This window comes from Heteronotia binoei, chromosome 1, assembly GCF_032191835.1.
Source record: "Heteronotia binoei isolate CCM8104 ecotype False Entrance Well chromosome 1, APGP_CSIRO_Hbin_v1, whole genome shotgun sequence".
In the NCBI taxonomy this organism is placed as follows: Eukaryota; Metazoa; Chordata; class Lepidosauria; order Squamata; family Gekkonidae; genus Heteronotia; species Heteronotia binoei.
Window position 1 is genome coordinate 239,081,345 of NC_083223.1, and position 16,224 is coordinate 239,097,568.

At 43.0% G+C, this 16,224-nt stretch overlaps 1 protein-coding gene across 1 annotated transcript in view; it reads right to left on the reverse strand.

Annotated features, from left to right (window-relative positions):
• Positions 1 to 16,224, reverse strand: part of USP34 (ubiquitin specific peptidase 34) — a 169,166-nt gene that overhangs the window by 103,778 nt on the left and 49,164 nt on the right. The window contains exons 8-10 of the mRNA XM_060249781.1: positions 7,378 to 7,439; positions 688 to 769; positions 510 to 602 (exon numbers count right to left, since the gene is read on the reverse strand). Of these exons, the coding sequence (XP_060105764.1) occupies positions 510 to 602; positions 688 to 769; positions 7,378 to 7,439 (237 nt within the window). The remainder of the gene's footprint in view (positions 1 to 509; positions 603 to 687; positions 770 to 7,377; positions 7,440 to 16,224) is intronic.

Genomic DNA, 16,224 nt, shown 5'->3' on the forward strand with positions numbered 1-16,224 from the left:
TAATGCATTGCCTTCATGGTGAATGGTTATTCCGATGTGTTAACTTTATTCAGTGAGGCCCAGACAGCACATAAATTTAGAAATTGAGCATACTGAAAAAACTTTGAGAGCCACTAGGCTAGACTTGCACTGGCAGCAAGGTAAGACTGTGCGATATCAAAACAGCTGCCAAGTGAAACAGCAAAGAGGCATGAAAAGCTTGGGAGGGCTGGGCAATTCCTTTGTTTTCGCCTGCAGTTGTAGTACATGGTAGAACAGCATGCATTCTATATTCTCTTTCACACAAAACATGAAGCAAAGCCTCACCTCAACACATGACTTGTAGTGCTATAACTTTTTAGGGGTGTGCGGATGCATTCTACTGTATTACAGTTTAGATTGCTATAATGTAAGAAATACCCCAAGATCTGTAGGTATATTATGCAACAGAAATATTCTCGTAAAAAAGAGTCTCAGGAAAGTGATTGATTGTCAAAGTACCTTGGTCTTCTCTATAAATATGCATGTACCTGTGCTGCAGCCCATATGCAGTCTATGTGCTGTGTACTAAGTCGGCCTTCAGCAGCAAGAAAGTTAAGAATCACTTGGCACTGTTTGATGATCTAGAAAATATTAAGACAGAAGTAACAATCAGGAACTAAAACTGCTTTCTTTCTTCCTTTCTTGTGAACTTTATTTTGAACTAACCTCAATATGCAAATTTGGTCCAAAAATATGTTCTACCACATTGTTGTTGATCAGCCAATCTGCAAGCTCTTTTGCAATAGACCTACATAAAAAAGGGGGAAAGCATACTTAAGTGTTCCATAAATGTACATTGTGTTGTTTCCCCTAAACAAAGTATTACCCATTACTATTTGCTATCATATTATAACTTTAAAAGGTTACTTTCTAAATTCAAACTAAGTTTTATTATCATACAAAGAATTGTTAACATGTGCATAGCTAACAATTCATTTAAACCAATGGCAACACATTTATTTACTTAAGAACATAAGAACATAGGAGAAGCCATGCTGGATCAGACCAATGGCCTATCCGGTCCAACCATCTGTGTCACACAGTGGCCAACAAACCAGGTGCCATCAGGAGGTCCATCAGTGGGGCCAGGACACTAGAAGCCCTCCCATTGTGTCCCCTCCCCCCAAGCAAACAGAGCATCACTGCCCCAGACAGAGAGTTCCAGCTATACTTGTTTATAATCTGCCTGTCTAAACCTAACGATCAAAATCAGTGTGACTTAATCCTGAGTAAATACAAATAAGGTTAGGCTACATGCAAATTTTATAATTCTGGCATTCATCAACATGATTTTTGCATTAGTTTTTCACCTACTGCCAGAAAGATAATGGAAAGCTAAATAATAGGATCAGAACTCATGACTTCTTTTCTATTAAGGTAAGGAGTCTTATTCCAGAGAAGAAAAACTTCCCACAGAAGGGAATCACTGCATCTAATTCATAATTTTCTGCTATACTTTAAAGCATGTTCCTAACACTTAATTCTACTACAGTTTCTGAACAGGGGTCAACAAAACATTTAACACAGTCCACTAGTTCTTCCTTTCATATAACAGTTCTGTTATGACAGACCTGGACATCAGTAGCTGTTCTCTATGCTTACTGCTGCCAGAAAGTAAGTTACCTCTCTCAGCCATTCTGAAGATGGAAGGTGGGAGAAGCTGCTGGGACCTAGCACCTGTGCTTGCCAGCTCTGCCACTGCTCCCAGGTTGCCCTCACTGAAACCCAACTGAAAACAGCGGAAGAGTAAGGTAGGACTTGACAGCTTTCTCTTTCTCCTTCCTTTCAACCTTGCAACAGCGATACTAGGACTCTAAGGGCACCAGCAGCAGCCTTTAAAGAGGCTTTCTCCATCCTTCAAGCTTTGGATAGCATTGTTCACAGCCAACGAGCACAAAGAGAATGCATGCAGAGGGCAGTTGCAATGTGCAGTGGAAAGTTTTGCTCTTACTCTGCCACAGAAAGATGGAAGCTCAAGTGCTCAGTCTGAGGGAATTCTCAGAACCAGCCTTATAATTAAAAGCACTACAAGAATTCATTGAATAGCAATGTCATTTGGCTTGCCAGCAAAAGCCCTTCCAGGACAGAAATGATCTTGATACTGTTGTCCACACAGTTATCCAGGCCTGATAACTGTGATGTGTTGCACATCAGACTGCCTTTGAATATGGCTTGGGAAGCTTCCCTGGTACTGAATACGTCAACCTGAGTTTTGAAAGAACTTAATTGGTCCACAGTCTGTTTCCAGGTGCAATTCAAGAGGCATGACACTGCCCTAAATATCCTATGCCTGGCATATTTCAAGGTACACTTGGTAACACACGAAACAGTTTGTCAGTTAGGAATTTTGTCACAGTCCTTTCTCTGGGTGAAAGATGTCTATGCCTTCTGAAGTTTGGCAGGAGATTACTAAAAGAAGGTCTTTAATAAAATTAGCACCCTAATTTTAGAAAAAATCCCTACTCATGAGTTGCCTACACTAATATTTTTATACAAGTTTAATATGTGCTTTTAATCACATATAAGGGCTACAGCTTTCTGAAATATATGGTTTTATAATTTCTTTTCTATACTATATCTTTACTAGTTTTGATCAAGGAATCCTTTGAGTACTTTATAAAAAATCCCCTAAATAAACACAAGAGGTTACAACAACAATATAGTAACTATACACAAATTAATAATAATAATAATCCGTTATTATGAACATATGAAGCTGCCTTATACTGAATCAGACCCTCAGTCCATCAAAGTCAGTATTGTCTACTCAGACTGGCAGTGGCTCTCCAGGGTATCAAGCTGAGGTTTTTCATGCCTATTTGCCTGGACCCTTTTTAGTTAGAGATGCCGGGGATTGAACCTGGGACCTTCTGCTTACCAAGCAGATGCTCTACCACTGAGCCATCAACCCTCCCCTATTCAGAGGTATCAGATAATTACACAATTTCATCTTAGCCTGCAATAGACACTTCAGCTTATTTCACAAAACCCATAAAATTATAATTTAAAAGGTGGTGTTGTGGCTCAGTCACAGAGCATCTGCTTTCCATGGAGAAGATCCCATGTCCAGTTCTCAGCATCTCTGTTGAAACGATCAGGTAATAAGTGATCTGAAAGATATCTTCCTGAGAACTTGGAGAGCTGCTACCAGTCACAATAGACAACACTACCTCAGATATGAATGGTCTGATGGTCCCTTCATGTGCTCATCATAGATAATAAAAACAATCTTGCAGTGCTGAAGACTAACATTTATTGTGAACAGCCCACTTTCAACAGATGCACAAAGGTAATTCTCGGTCAGCAGGCACCCTCAAGCAAAAAGTGAACTTTTCATCATTCTTTTCTTTATCATTATGGTGCTAGTCCACATACACTCCAATAGAATAGCTTATTCCTTTGCTCAGATTTTGTGTTTACACGTGTGGAGAAACACCATTTTGGGCCTATGTTTGTCTGGGAGTGGTTTAGGGTTCCAAGTCCAATTCAAGAAATATCTGGGACTTTGGGGGTGGAGCCAGAAGACATTAGGGGTGGAGCCAAGGTCAAGACTGTGACAAGCATAATTGAACTCCAAAGGGAGTTCTGGCCACCACATTTAAAGGGACGGCACACCATTTCAATTCCTTCCTTCCATAGGAAATAATGAAGGATAGGGGCACCTTCTTTTGGGGCTCATAGAATTGGACCCCCTGGTCCAATCTTTTTGAAACTTGGGGGGTATTTTGGGGAGAGGCACTAGATGCTATACTGAAAATTTGGTGCCTCTACCCCCCAAAACAGCCCCCTCAGAGCCCCAGATACCCGCAGATCAATTCTCCATGATTTTCTATGGGAATAAATCTCCATAGGGAATAATAGAGTTCCCAGCAGACATTTCCCTCCCCTCCCCTGGCTTTCTGACGACCCTGAAGCAGGGAGAGGGCCTCCAAACCGGGAGATCCCCTGCTCCCACCTGGGGATTTGCAACCCTAGAGTGGTTGGAGGAGTCTCTCAAACTCTAGGCAAGGCTTTGGCCTAGTCTATTCCTCCTTCCCCCTCCCCTCCTGTCTGGAAGCAGCACTTCTGAGGAGGCCACCTAGAGAGACAGGAAGTCTTTCAGGTTGGTCTCCCAGAAGGCTGCAGGGAAAGCCAGTTCCTGAGCGGGAACTGGGTTTTATATTAGAGGTTTTTGGAAGGAAATGGGCAGTTAAAAGATGTCAGGTGAAGCTGATAGTCAGTTTGATTTGAGTCTTGGAGACGGGTGAGTCGGTTCTGGAAGGTATGATCAGGGCAAGTTATATATTAGGGAAAGAAGGTACGTTTATCCCTACTTTCATTTATCACTTCTGTCCTCTCTGTATTTAAAAATGCCTGTATATAGTTATAAATTTTAAATAAGCATTTGGTCTGTTAAAAAGGTAGTCCCTCTGTACCACATAGATTCCCCAACTGTCTTAGACCACACTACTGTTCGAGGGGAGTCCAGGGAAGGCATACAGTTGGCAAGGGTGCCAATCCTCCAGGGGTCTCCCAAAGAAGGACTGTGATCTCTGTGTTAACCAGGTGCTGGGTTGGCAGAGGACCTTGAGGCCACACAACTGGCAGGAAGGGGGATTGGGAGTCCTGTTCCTCTCAGTCAGGAACCCCTAAATTGAACATTTTTCCCTTTTGCTCACACCCAACCCAATCTTCTCAACTATGAACAACCTATGCCACAAAGTTGTTGCATGAAATGTCCAAGAAAATGTGGCAAGGCACAAAAAAGACATAGAAAAATGAACCTAACAATATGTCATCATTATTATATTTAAAACTAACAAATATAATAATAATATTTAATTTATATCCCGCCCTCCCCGCCAAAGCAGGCTCATATGCAAACTTACGAACATAATCACATTAACAAGATTGGTATAGTGTGCACAAAGTGCTCTGATGAAAAAATCACCCAGTCCTCAGACCATCTTCAGTCCATATACCAAATGTACCCAGAAAATCTTCAAAGTCTCAGAGGGCTCGAACAAATGTAGGCAGTTAGTCCAAAGTCTATTCAGAAATATCAAACTACCAGTCCCTGGACATAGCATCTGACACATTTTTTTTGTAGAAAAACCCCAGCAGGAATTCATTAGTATCTGAAGCCACACATCTGACATCACCATCATTTGCATACTAGGCCACACCTCTGACATCACCAAAACTGCTAGAATATCTTTTTTGAGGTGTGGTGACAATACAATTCTGGTTACCACATCTCAAAAAAGATATTCTAGCACTGGAAAAAGTCCAGAAATATATAGCCATATATATATAGCCATTCCAGAAAAAAAAAATCAAATTAGGGCACACTACCCTATCACAAGAGGCAGCATGGTGTAGGTAGGTAGGTAGGAAAGAAAGAAAGAAAGAAAGAAAGAAAGAAAGAAAGAAAGAAAGAAAGAAAGAAAGAAAGAAAGAAAGAAAGAAAGAAAGAAAGAAAGAAAGAAAGAAAGAAAGAAAGAAAGAAAGAAAGAAAGAAAGAAAGAAAGCAAACAGGGAAAAAGAAATATTGACAGAAAGACTGACAGAAAGAAAGAATGGGAGAGTGGAAAATAAAGCAAACAGACAGAGAAAAGAAAGACTGACAAAAAAGGAAAAAGGAATGAATGAAAGGGGGGAAAGAGAGAGAGAGAGAGAGAATGGAGATGGGAGCAACTAACTGTAAAACTGCTGACTCTCAGGAAGCCCTGTGGAATCCTGCCAGCACGCGCGTTGATGGAAGGCCCCTGCAAAGGTGCAGCTGGGCCTCTGGAGTCCCGCTGGTGTGCGTGACGTTGGGAGGCCCCCACGAAAACACGGCTGTGTCAAGCATGCAGTTTCAAAGAACGAGTCAAATGGATACAAAACTACGTTTATTGATAGACCGATATGCTCTCCTGGTACAGGTCCTTGAGAGTGATACTAGAAATACATTGATACAATTCTTTTAAGACATACTTCAAAGGATTCACAAAGGAGGGGGCGAGGAATGCTCTCTAACACATAAACTATCATAAATGTCTACATTCTCACAATGTTATCAGTGTCTTGTCCTTGCTTTCCCCAGATGTCTCACACTCCCAGGCAGGAATGTATGGGAAGATGTTGATTATTCTTTCTCTTACTAGTTCTCACTACCGTACTTCACAAGCAATAAAGCAAGAAGAGGGAGGGGGAAAGAATAACAGAGCCAAAGTACTTAGGTCCTCCATGATGTTTCACCAGCCAGCTTTATGGAGGACCCTAAAACAATTAATTACCATTGGAATTTTACCTTGCTTGACAGGCTGGGCCTCCAGAACACCGCTGGCACACGCGACGTCGGGACGCTCCCGCAAAGGCACAGCGGGGCCTACAGAACTCCACCGGCATACGCGACGTCGGGAGTCCCCCGCGAAGGCGCAGCTGGGCCTCCGGAACTCCGCTGGCACACATGACATTGGGAGGCCCCCACGAAGGCGTGATTGGGCCTCCAGAGTCCCACTGGCATGCACGATGTCGGAAGGCCCCCACGAAGGCGTGGCTGGGCCTCCAGAGTCCCACCAGCATGCGCGATGTCAGGAGGCCCCCATGAAGGTACGGCTGGGCTTCTGCAACTCTGCCTGCGACACTGGGAGGCCCCGGCGCAGGCACGGCTGGGCCCCTGGAGTCCTGCTGGCACATGCTACATCAGGACTCTGCCCAACAAATGCTGTTCTGCCCCCTGAGCCCTGCCAGCCATCTGGGAAGTGAGCCGGAACGCTACCCGGGCCAGCCAGAATGGCGATCCGGCTCAAAAAAATGCCCTGGCATCTGGATTCAAGCAATGTATTCAGCCAAATATATATTTTGTATATGGACTGAAAATACCAATCTCCTTGTTAATGTGATCATGTTCATAATTTTGCATATTTGTTAGTTTTGAATATAACAATAACATATTGTTAGGTCCATTTTTCTATATTTTTTTGTGCCTAGTCACAGTTTCTTGGTCATTTCATGCAACAATAAATTTGTTAGCAAGTGACTGTTGCTTTGGTAGCAATAGACATACTTAACTATTCCTCTGGAAATTACAGTGCAAAGTTGACAATTAGAATAGCAAAATCTTTCCAGAATTCTGATTCAACTGACAGGCAATGCTGAACTTCAAAACTTCAGAAGTGCTATTCACATGAACATGCAGTAATGTAAACGAGTCTGCTTTCAATGGAGAAGTGGGATGATACCTGTCCTATCCCCTTGTTTCACTTCAGTTTTATGTAACTCTGGATATAACACTGGAATGGGGTTTTGTATGAGAAGGCTCCAACCTAATGTTACATTCAATATTTGGTCATGTAATAGAAAAATACTAGAAGTAATAACCCTACTTACGTTTCTGTGTCTGAAACCAATGATTCATTATTACATACATCATTGAAGGTGTGAAGTTGATTCTATAGTTAGGAGAAATTAAAATTGAGTGTTATGAACACATAACAAATTCCACTGGTTTAACTTAAACAATTTTAAAACTGGCATAATCATAACAGTATGTATGTAAATCAACTGCAGTATTCTTCAGTATTCTACACAAATTATATTTCCCTTTTAATCTGAGTCAGGTGGAGCCTTTTAAAATCTTGGGTCTCTCAATGGAGACGTTCAGTGTGAAAAGCCACATTGATTCTGTACCTGGGAGAGGCTCCAGAAGCAGTCTGTTTTTATGCACAACTTTTATGCACAAATAAAACAGGATCAATTCATCCATTCTTCTACTCACAATCAGCTTTTTGATCAGCCAACATGGGATTCATTCTCTTTCCCTTTAAAAAAAGTTTTGTTTTTACTACAATGGATGGATGAACAGAATGATTCCGTTCTATTTTCCCCATTCTCACATCATTATTTTAAGCAACTTCTGAAGACCTTGTTAAATGATCTGACAAATTCACACTTTAGCTAAAACCTCTTTTCCACTTTCCCAATCAACCCAGGGATGTGTGCATGGGGAAGGAGGAATAGTGCTCGAGTCTGCATCTAGTTGCAGCTTCCTAACTAGACCCCCCCCCCTTCCCTTGACCTAGATAGTTAGTCTGATCTTGGCAGATCTCAAAAGCTGAGCAAGGTCGGGCCTTGTGAAAGCCAGGGATGGAACATCACCAAGGAAGTCCAGGGTTGCAGGGCAGATGGCAAACCATCCGTTTCCACCATGAGCTAGCTACCCTTCTAATCAATCACTAAATTTTAACTGTTTATTCCTGGTGCTGGGTTCATAAAACAGATTCATGTTTTTAATAATACTGCTCATCTTGTTGGTTTCCCTTCCTAAGCTGGTTTCAGGATTGATACTGGAGGTCCTCAGGCTAGTGGGACTGAGGAACTTTAACAGCTGTGCAGAGGCAGTGCTGCCAGAACAACTCTGAAATTCATGGCTGCCTTGATTACTACGGACCTTACTCAGCATCAAGTCCTACACCTACAGCAGGATATCATCTTGATATGATGTTCTCTACTGGCCACAAAATTGGTGACCTGGGAGTTCACTATGACTCTTAGCGTTATGGACAAATGACTTCCTGGTGCATTCAGACTAGTGCTAGCAAACAGTTTCTAGAGAGCTGGGGGCTAGTCAGAAGTGGCCCACATCCACAGAAAGGATAGAACCAAGCAGCAGTCTGACAGTTTGGGGTTACCCTCCAGCTGGTTCAACTGGCAGCTCCATTGATCCGATAATAGCCTCTGGAACTGGAAGGCCACACACATGACAGAGACAATCACTGCTACACATCCTCTCCTCTACAGTAGACTCTATCCCTTTGGTTCTTGAAAAAACTGAAGGAAATAAGGCAGCTGGCTTATTTACTGCATGTTCTACCAATCTCTCAGACACTTAATATTCATCTATGCTCAAACTGGGGATACAATTAAGTGCAAAATTAAAAGCACCAGCTTCTATGAGATATTGTACATTGGTAAGCGCATTGAACTAGTATTTGGGAAACCCAGGTTTAAATCCCCATTGTGCCAAGGAAGCTCAGTGAGTGACTTTTGGCCAGTCGCATGCTCTCAGTCTGTTCTACCTCAAAGAGTTGATGTGAGGATAAAATGGAGAGGAGAATGATGCCAGTTGTTTTTAAGTCCCCCCCAGTGGAAAAAGTATAAATGAATGCAGTCAGGGTAACCCTAGTGAGAAGTTAGGGCCATACTGGAAAGCAAGCCCCATTCATGCTGATCTGTACCCAAGAGAGCAATCCTAGGCATATCTACTTAAGAATCCTACTCTAGTCTATTCAATGGGGTTTAATCCCAAGAAAGTGTTCCTACAACTGCATTGTTTTTGGACATAAGCCCTGAAAAATTTCCAATCAATAATAGTTCTGAAACAGCGGTGCCTTCTCAACTCAGTATTTCCATTTAAGACCAACTATTTAGACCCTTTTCATTCCATCTTCCACCTTGGAGACAGCACTGAAACTCCCTTGGTTGCATTGATGATCTATACTAGACTACTGACATGGAAGTGCATCTCTGTTAGTTCTCTTAATGGCTTTTACTACCACAACCATCTATCATGTTATCCATCTGGGCTACCTGGCAGGGACAGGCCTTGGAGATACTGTTTTATTGTACATCTGGTTCTTCCTGGAAGGCAGATTTCAGATGTTGTACTGAAGGGCACTGGTTCCATGCTCCACTCCTTGGCCTATAGGATTCCACTAGTCTCCACCTTGCCCCCCCCCCCATATACTGTTCAAAGTCAGCATGAACCCACCAGGAGAAATCATCTGGAGATTCAGACAGTATTGTCAGTAATAAGCAAGTAATACTCAGATCTCTATCTAATTCCAGAGAGCCGCTAAATTAGTGTTTAGAGGCAGTAATGGATATGGTGAAGGTGTACAAACTGAAATGTAATCCAGATACAATGCAAATACTGTGGACCGGGTGTAAAGTTGACAAGGGAACAGGTGTCCACCTTGCTCTAGATGGAATTGTATTCCCACTGAGAGTGTGGAATTGCAGCCTGACAGCGATCCTAGACTATTCTCTGTCCCTGAATAAGTTGGCGACAAGTGGTAAGACACGCTTTTTACCAGATGAGGCTGGTATTGCCAGCTATACACATTCCTAGAGAAAGCTGACCATGACTCCATAACTCTGACCTGCCGTTTGGTAACATCCACTCTGGGCTACTATAACACATCATCCTATGTGAAGTTGCATTTGAAGACAAACTGCAACTGGTTCAGAAAGGAGTACTCAGAGTAGGAAGTGGGAAGGTAACCTTGCTGCAATCAGCACCATTAAAACAAAACTATCAATAGGCTTTCAGTCTGTATCCAGGCTAAATTAAAGAGTTGGCTTTGACACTCTTATGTCCAAAGTACCTAAACGAATGCCTTCGCCATATGTTCCTTCCCATGCTGCAAAGCTCTGAGTAATAGGCTCTGTTTGTGAAACATGTAGTATCACAGGTGTTTTAGCAGGGAGTCATGCAAAAGCCTTCCTTACACCTTACCCATAAACTGAAGAACAATTCCCAACAGCTTCACCAAGCCTCTTTATTACTGACTTTCTGAAGTCGTTTAGAAATATCTATTCCAGAAGTACTTTTAGAAGAGCTTCTTGTCATCCCACAGTTTTAGCTGGTCTAGTTTTATATGGTGCCGGATTTTACAGTGATTACCCCTCCCAATAATAATAATAATTTCTTGAGTCTTACCAGACGCTTTGAGTGCATTTGTCCACAAAACATGTGTTACATATAAATTACACAAATAAGTAAATTGAATTGTGAGAGTTCACCCAAGAGTCAGGGCTGCTTGGAGCAAAATCCTTTGCCAGGTGTGACTGAGGAGGCTTCAGAAGCAACTGCAGCAGTTATAGGGTCAACAAGAGGTCAAGACTGTTTGAAGCCCAGCCCTTTTCCAGGTGGGACTGGAGAGGATTTAAGGGCTCCTGAGTTGCAGACAAGAGCCGGCTACCAGGAAGGCAAGGAGGGGTCCTGGCCAGTTGTGCAGTGGCCAGATGCTGAGAAGGAGTGGTGTGCCAGACCACTTCTCCAGGTCAGACCCTATGCCGGGCGAGAGATTTGTTGGGGCGGTTTGTCCCTCATGCCACTTGAGGGAACATGGCATGGGATCCTGTATCTGTGACAGAAATAAGCCGCTCTTCAGCTGAAACTCCAAGGACTTGCTTGGTCTTATTTGCCACATGAATCTTCAAGAAAGGATAATTAAAATGGCAAAATGAAGAAATTGCTAGAACCTCTGCTTCTTTCAACTTTATTTTTACATTCATGCATGCGTCAATAAAATTCACCAGAATTCTCAGTGCAGAAAATTAAAGTCTCTCTCTCAGCTTGGCTTCGCGAACGAAGATTTAAGAAGGGTGCAATAGTCCACGTTTGCTGCAGGCTCGCTGGTGGCTGACAGGACCAATATGGGACAGGCAGGTCCGGCCACAGCGGCTGCAGGGAAAAGTCTGATTTAGGGTTGGTCCTGTAGCAGTGCGATTCTTCCTCAATCTCCTTTTGTCCTCAAGACCAGCTATGCGTGCGTTCTCAAAGGAAGAGACAGCCTGGTGGATGGTGTGCCTCCATGCTTTGCGATCTGAGGCTAGGTCAGACCACTGGTGATGGTTGATGTGACAGGTGCTAAGGGATTTCTTCAAGGAGTCCTTGTACCTCTTCTTTGGTGCCCCTCTATTTCGATGACCGGTGGAGAGTTCGCCATACAGGGCAATCTTGGGAAGGCGGTGGTTTTCCATCCTAGAAATATGCCCTGCCCAGCGCAGCTGCGTCTTCAACAGCAGTGCCTCAATGCTGGTAACCTCCGCCCGCTTGAGGACTTCAGTGTTGGTCACAAAGTCACTCCAGTGGATGTTGAGGATGGTGCGAAGGCAGCGCTGATGAAAGCGCTCAAGGAGTCGCAGGTGATGACGGTATAAAACCCACGATTCGGAGCCGTAGATGAGGGTTGCCATCACAACCGCTTTGTAAACATTGATCTTTGTGCCTTTTTTCAGATGCTTGTTGCTCCACACTCTTTTGTGCAGTCGGCCAAATGCACGGTTTGCCTTTGCCAGCCTGTTGTCAATCTCCTTGTCGATCTTGGCATCTGAGGAGATGATGCACCCCAGGTAGCTGAACTGCTGGACTGTCTTCAGAACTGATTCACCCACAGTGATGCAGGGGGGGTGATAATCTTCCTGGGGTGCAGGCTGGTGGAGAACTTCTGTCTTCTTCAGACTAACTTCTAGGCCGAATAGCTTGGCAGCCTCTGCAAAGCAGGACGTCATATGCTGCAGAGCTGATACCTAGTGGGAGACGAGTGCAGCATCATCAGCAAACAGTAGCTCTCGGATGAGTTTTTCCATTGTCTTGGAGTGTGCCTTTAGTCGCCTCAGGTTGAACAGGCTGCCATCGGTGCGATAGCGGATGTATACACCATCGTCATCATCTAGATCTACTGCGGCTCTTTGAAGCATCATGCTAAAGAAGATAGTAAAGAGAGTTGGCGCGAGAACGCAGCCTTGCTTTACACCTGTGCCTATTGGGAAGGGCTCTGAGAGGTCGTTGCAGTGTCTGACTTGGCCTCGCTGGTCTTCGTGTAGCTGGATGAGTAGTTTATATAAAAATGAACCTATGATGGGAAAGGGCCTCAGGGCTGAAGACTGCACATGGAGCAAGTCCAAATTAAGGAAAAGGCATGTCCCCCTAGCACCACTTCCTATGATTATAATTCTGGACTTTAGCTCCTGTGAAAGCTTAACTACCTGGATTAAGACAGTGATCTTTCACCTCTCTAGAGCTGGGACCCACTGAACTACAAGCACGTGACAGAAAGACAAGGAGCCAGAGTTTCAACCTCTGGCCTGTGGACAATAGATCTAGGTAAAGAAATTAAGGGTAGTGCCAGAGAGCGTACCAAAGTGGGGAACAAGCCACGTGAAAAAGATACAGATGAATTCTTTCCATCAACAAATGACCCTGTCTCACCATCCTGCTGCTCCTTTCAGTGTAAGTGCAGTGACAGACAAGAAGCATGACACTCTTGCTCTCAACTCATGCATACTGGCAGAATGAACTTTAAAAATGCAGCAAACAGACAAAAGCTTTATCGGGGCACATGACACAATAATGGAGCTCCATGACACATCTAAAGGTACCACCCCATGGGCTGAAGGAGTGATTTAAGGTATACGGAGAAGGGTTCAGAAATTTTTGAATATGGGAACAAACCTATAAACTCTGAGTTGCTGCATGACTCATGTTAAGAGTTTTGTAAGAGTTGTTGCCCAGTATTTATACAAGGTAGGAAGAATCTTGTTACTAAACAGACCTTACCCTAGATTATGCCAGATTCTACAGACCATTTATACCCCCTCACCATTTTACCATAAGGCACAATATGGTAATGCTTCACATTGCAACTACTGGAAAACAGGCATAAATGTTGTTTTTTGTAACTAAGGAGCAGGATAACATAACACACACAAAAACACAAATTTAGTCCCATTGCAACTGCAATGTCAAAAAGCTTCCTCTTGTAATGGGATTCAAGGTTCGTTCCATTTATTTATTAGTTCAGAAATAAGCTGCTGAATAACTACTGAGGGGTTTAAAGATGGTCTAAAAGACTGTTCTCCTCAAATGTGCTGGTGCCAGCCAAAGCTGTTGCGTTTTCATCATGCAGCTCCATTTACAGGTGTGCTTTTATGGCTATTAGGGAATTCTGCCCACCACCCAGTTTTGTTTTAGGTTTCCACTCGTTTAAGTTTTGGATGAAATTACAGTGGACCACAATTACATTTACAATTGGGAACTGACATGTAGGGCATTTCATGGTTCTGTTCTCTCCCATATGCTATTCAGTACCTACATGAGATTATTTATTTATATTCTGTCCTTTCCCCTAAGGGCTCAGGGCAGATTCCAACAAGCTAAAACAGTAAAATCAACAATAAAACATCAAAATAGTTAAAACAATTAAGCCAATAAATTAAAATTAATTATTTAAAATGGCATAGATGGTTTGAGCACATGGGGCGTAATTATCATGGGCATCCTTAAGTTGCCCTAAGATGTCAACAGTATTGGCCTCAGCTGAAGTGGCAGTCATTGCTGGGAGGCCAGTTAGATGGTATGAAGACGTCCGCTTGCCTCAACCATAGACCTGGTGGAACAGCTCCGTTTTGTAGGCCCTCCGGAATGGTAACTAATCCAGAAGGGCCCAAATCTCCATAGGGAGCTGATTCCACCAGGTCGGGGCCAGGGCCGAAAAAGCCCTGGCCCTGGTTGAGGCAAGTCGTACATCCTTTGGGTCAGGGATGGTCAGAAGATCATTGGCCGGCCAACTGTAATGGCCTTAGGGGCTCAGGTGATATTTCCATAGCTTTGTAGTTGGGCATTATCAACCATCTCTACTTTTGAAGTTCAGAGCCTTGGGACATTCTGGGACCCAAACTTAATGCCAGAGGAAAAATCTATCGATGCCTTTTTGCAATTACTTATGGCTTGAAAGTGGCACCATCTGCTACTGGGACTCTGGAGCATCTACACTGGCTATCAGTATTATATTGGGTACTGTTTGAGTTTTTTTACGGCCTATACCACTTTTGGCCTGTGTACTTCCTGAGACTGGCTCTCCCATTATGACCCTGTAAGAGCCTCTGGCTGCTTTTAGCAGGATTCACTTACCATTTCCTCAGTAAGATTAGATTAATGGCAACTACATTCCTACTGAGACATTTCTGCTGCTTCCAAAATACAGGTGAAACATTCAAGTTTTTGAAGAAAACACTTTGTGAATTGTTATGCTGTTCTTACTCTTATGACTGCTGGAAATTCTGCCCGCCACCAACTTTTGTTTTAGGTTTCTTTCTGTTTCTACTCGTTTAAGCTTTGGGCCAATTACAAGAAAAGAAGAGCCAGGTAAATATTCTATGCTATACCATCAGTGATACTTGACTTTTCTACAACTGTTCCAGTTACTGGAAGAGCTTCCTTTGACATAATTTGAGCCCCAAACAACCATCTTCCAATTAAAAACAGAAGCAGCATCTCTTATGACCACACCACAGAAAAGCCCTTGATCGAGCTGTTATAAATCTAATCTTACTTACTGAGGAGATAAGTAAACCCTACTGGAAGTTGTTAGGGGCTCTTATGTCAAGACAATATTATATACACATGTCTAAAACCAACTATATAAGATTACAGAATCTATGATACATGTGCAACTGTGAACTACGGCACAAGTACAGGAACATCTGGAGCTTTGTACTGTATAGCTTCTTGCGCCAGTGTGCAAGTACTGTGTTAAGGAAAAACAAGCAAATATTGACAAACATCACAATTATTCCAGTCTAAAATTTGGACTAGGTAGATGAAAACAGCAATTTGGGATGGAAGGGATTATTCTCCACCACCATACAGTCTGAACACATGCTTATCAGCTGAGGCAAGATAAAAGGAGAGACTGGAAAGGAAGGAGGAAGGCTTCAGTCTGCTGCCCATTTACAAACTGAGGCGTTTGTATCCACAGGTCAAAAGATGAAGCCAGTGATGTCCTTGTACCTCTCCATTAGGAAGGGATGTACAAATACCAAAATAATGCCTTCAAGGTTTATTCCGCTCGCTAGCATGCGTGGACCTCAAGTTTAGGTTTCAAGGGGATGCTCACATCTTCTGTACTTCTCAGGCATGTAGCCAACATAGGGGCATACTGAATTTCTAATATGAGGAAATGTGCTGCTGGATTATGCACCAATGGTGGATAGTTGGTAAAAAACTGGGGTGAAAAAGAGCACAAAATTGGAGCAAAGCAGAGTTGAGGACCCCACCTGAATTGCTATTTGTGGGTCTTAACTGTTTCTCATTTTTATTTCAGGAGACATTAGAGACTTTGCAAGATTGTATTCCCCCCTACCCCGCCCCAAATACTCTGGGCTGGGTGACAGAGGAAATAAGTGGTGCCTTTTTTGTTTGGAGGCTACACTAATTGGCTCATCACAATGGGAAAATCAGCATTCAAAGTGTAATTATTTGATCAGCTTGACTAACTGGAGAACAATCTGAAAGTTGCAGAGTTTAATATCTTGGTTCTCATATTTATTCATGTGAAATGGCCCTGAGGGCTTTGCAATGTACCAGCTGAGAGCAATTTAGAAACAGAACCAGCTGCCCACCAGCAGGAGTCTTTATATCTAACTCCAACTACTTTCTACCTGTACTCT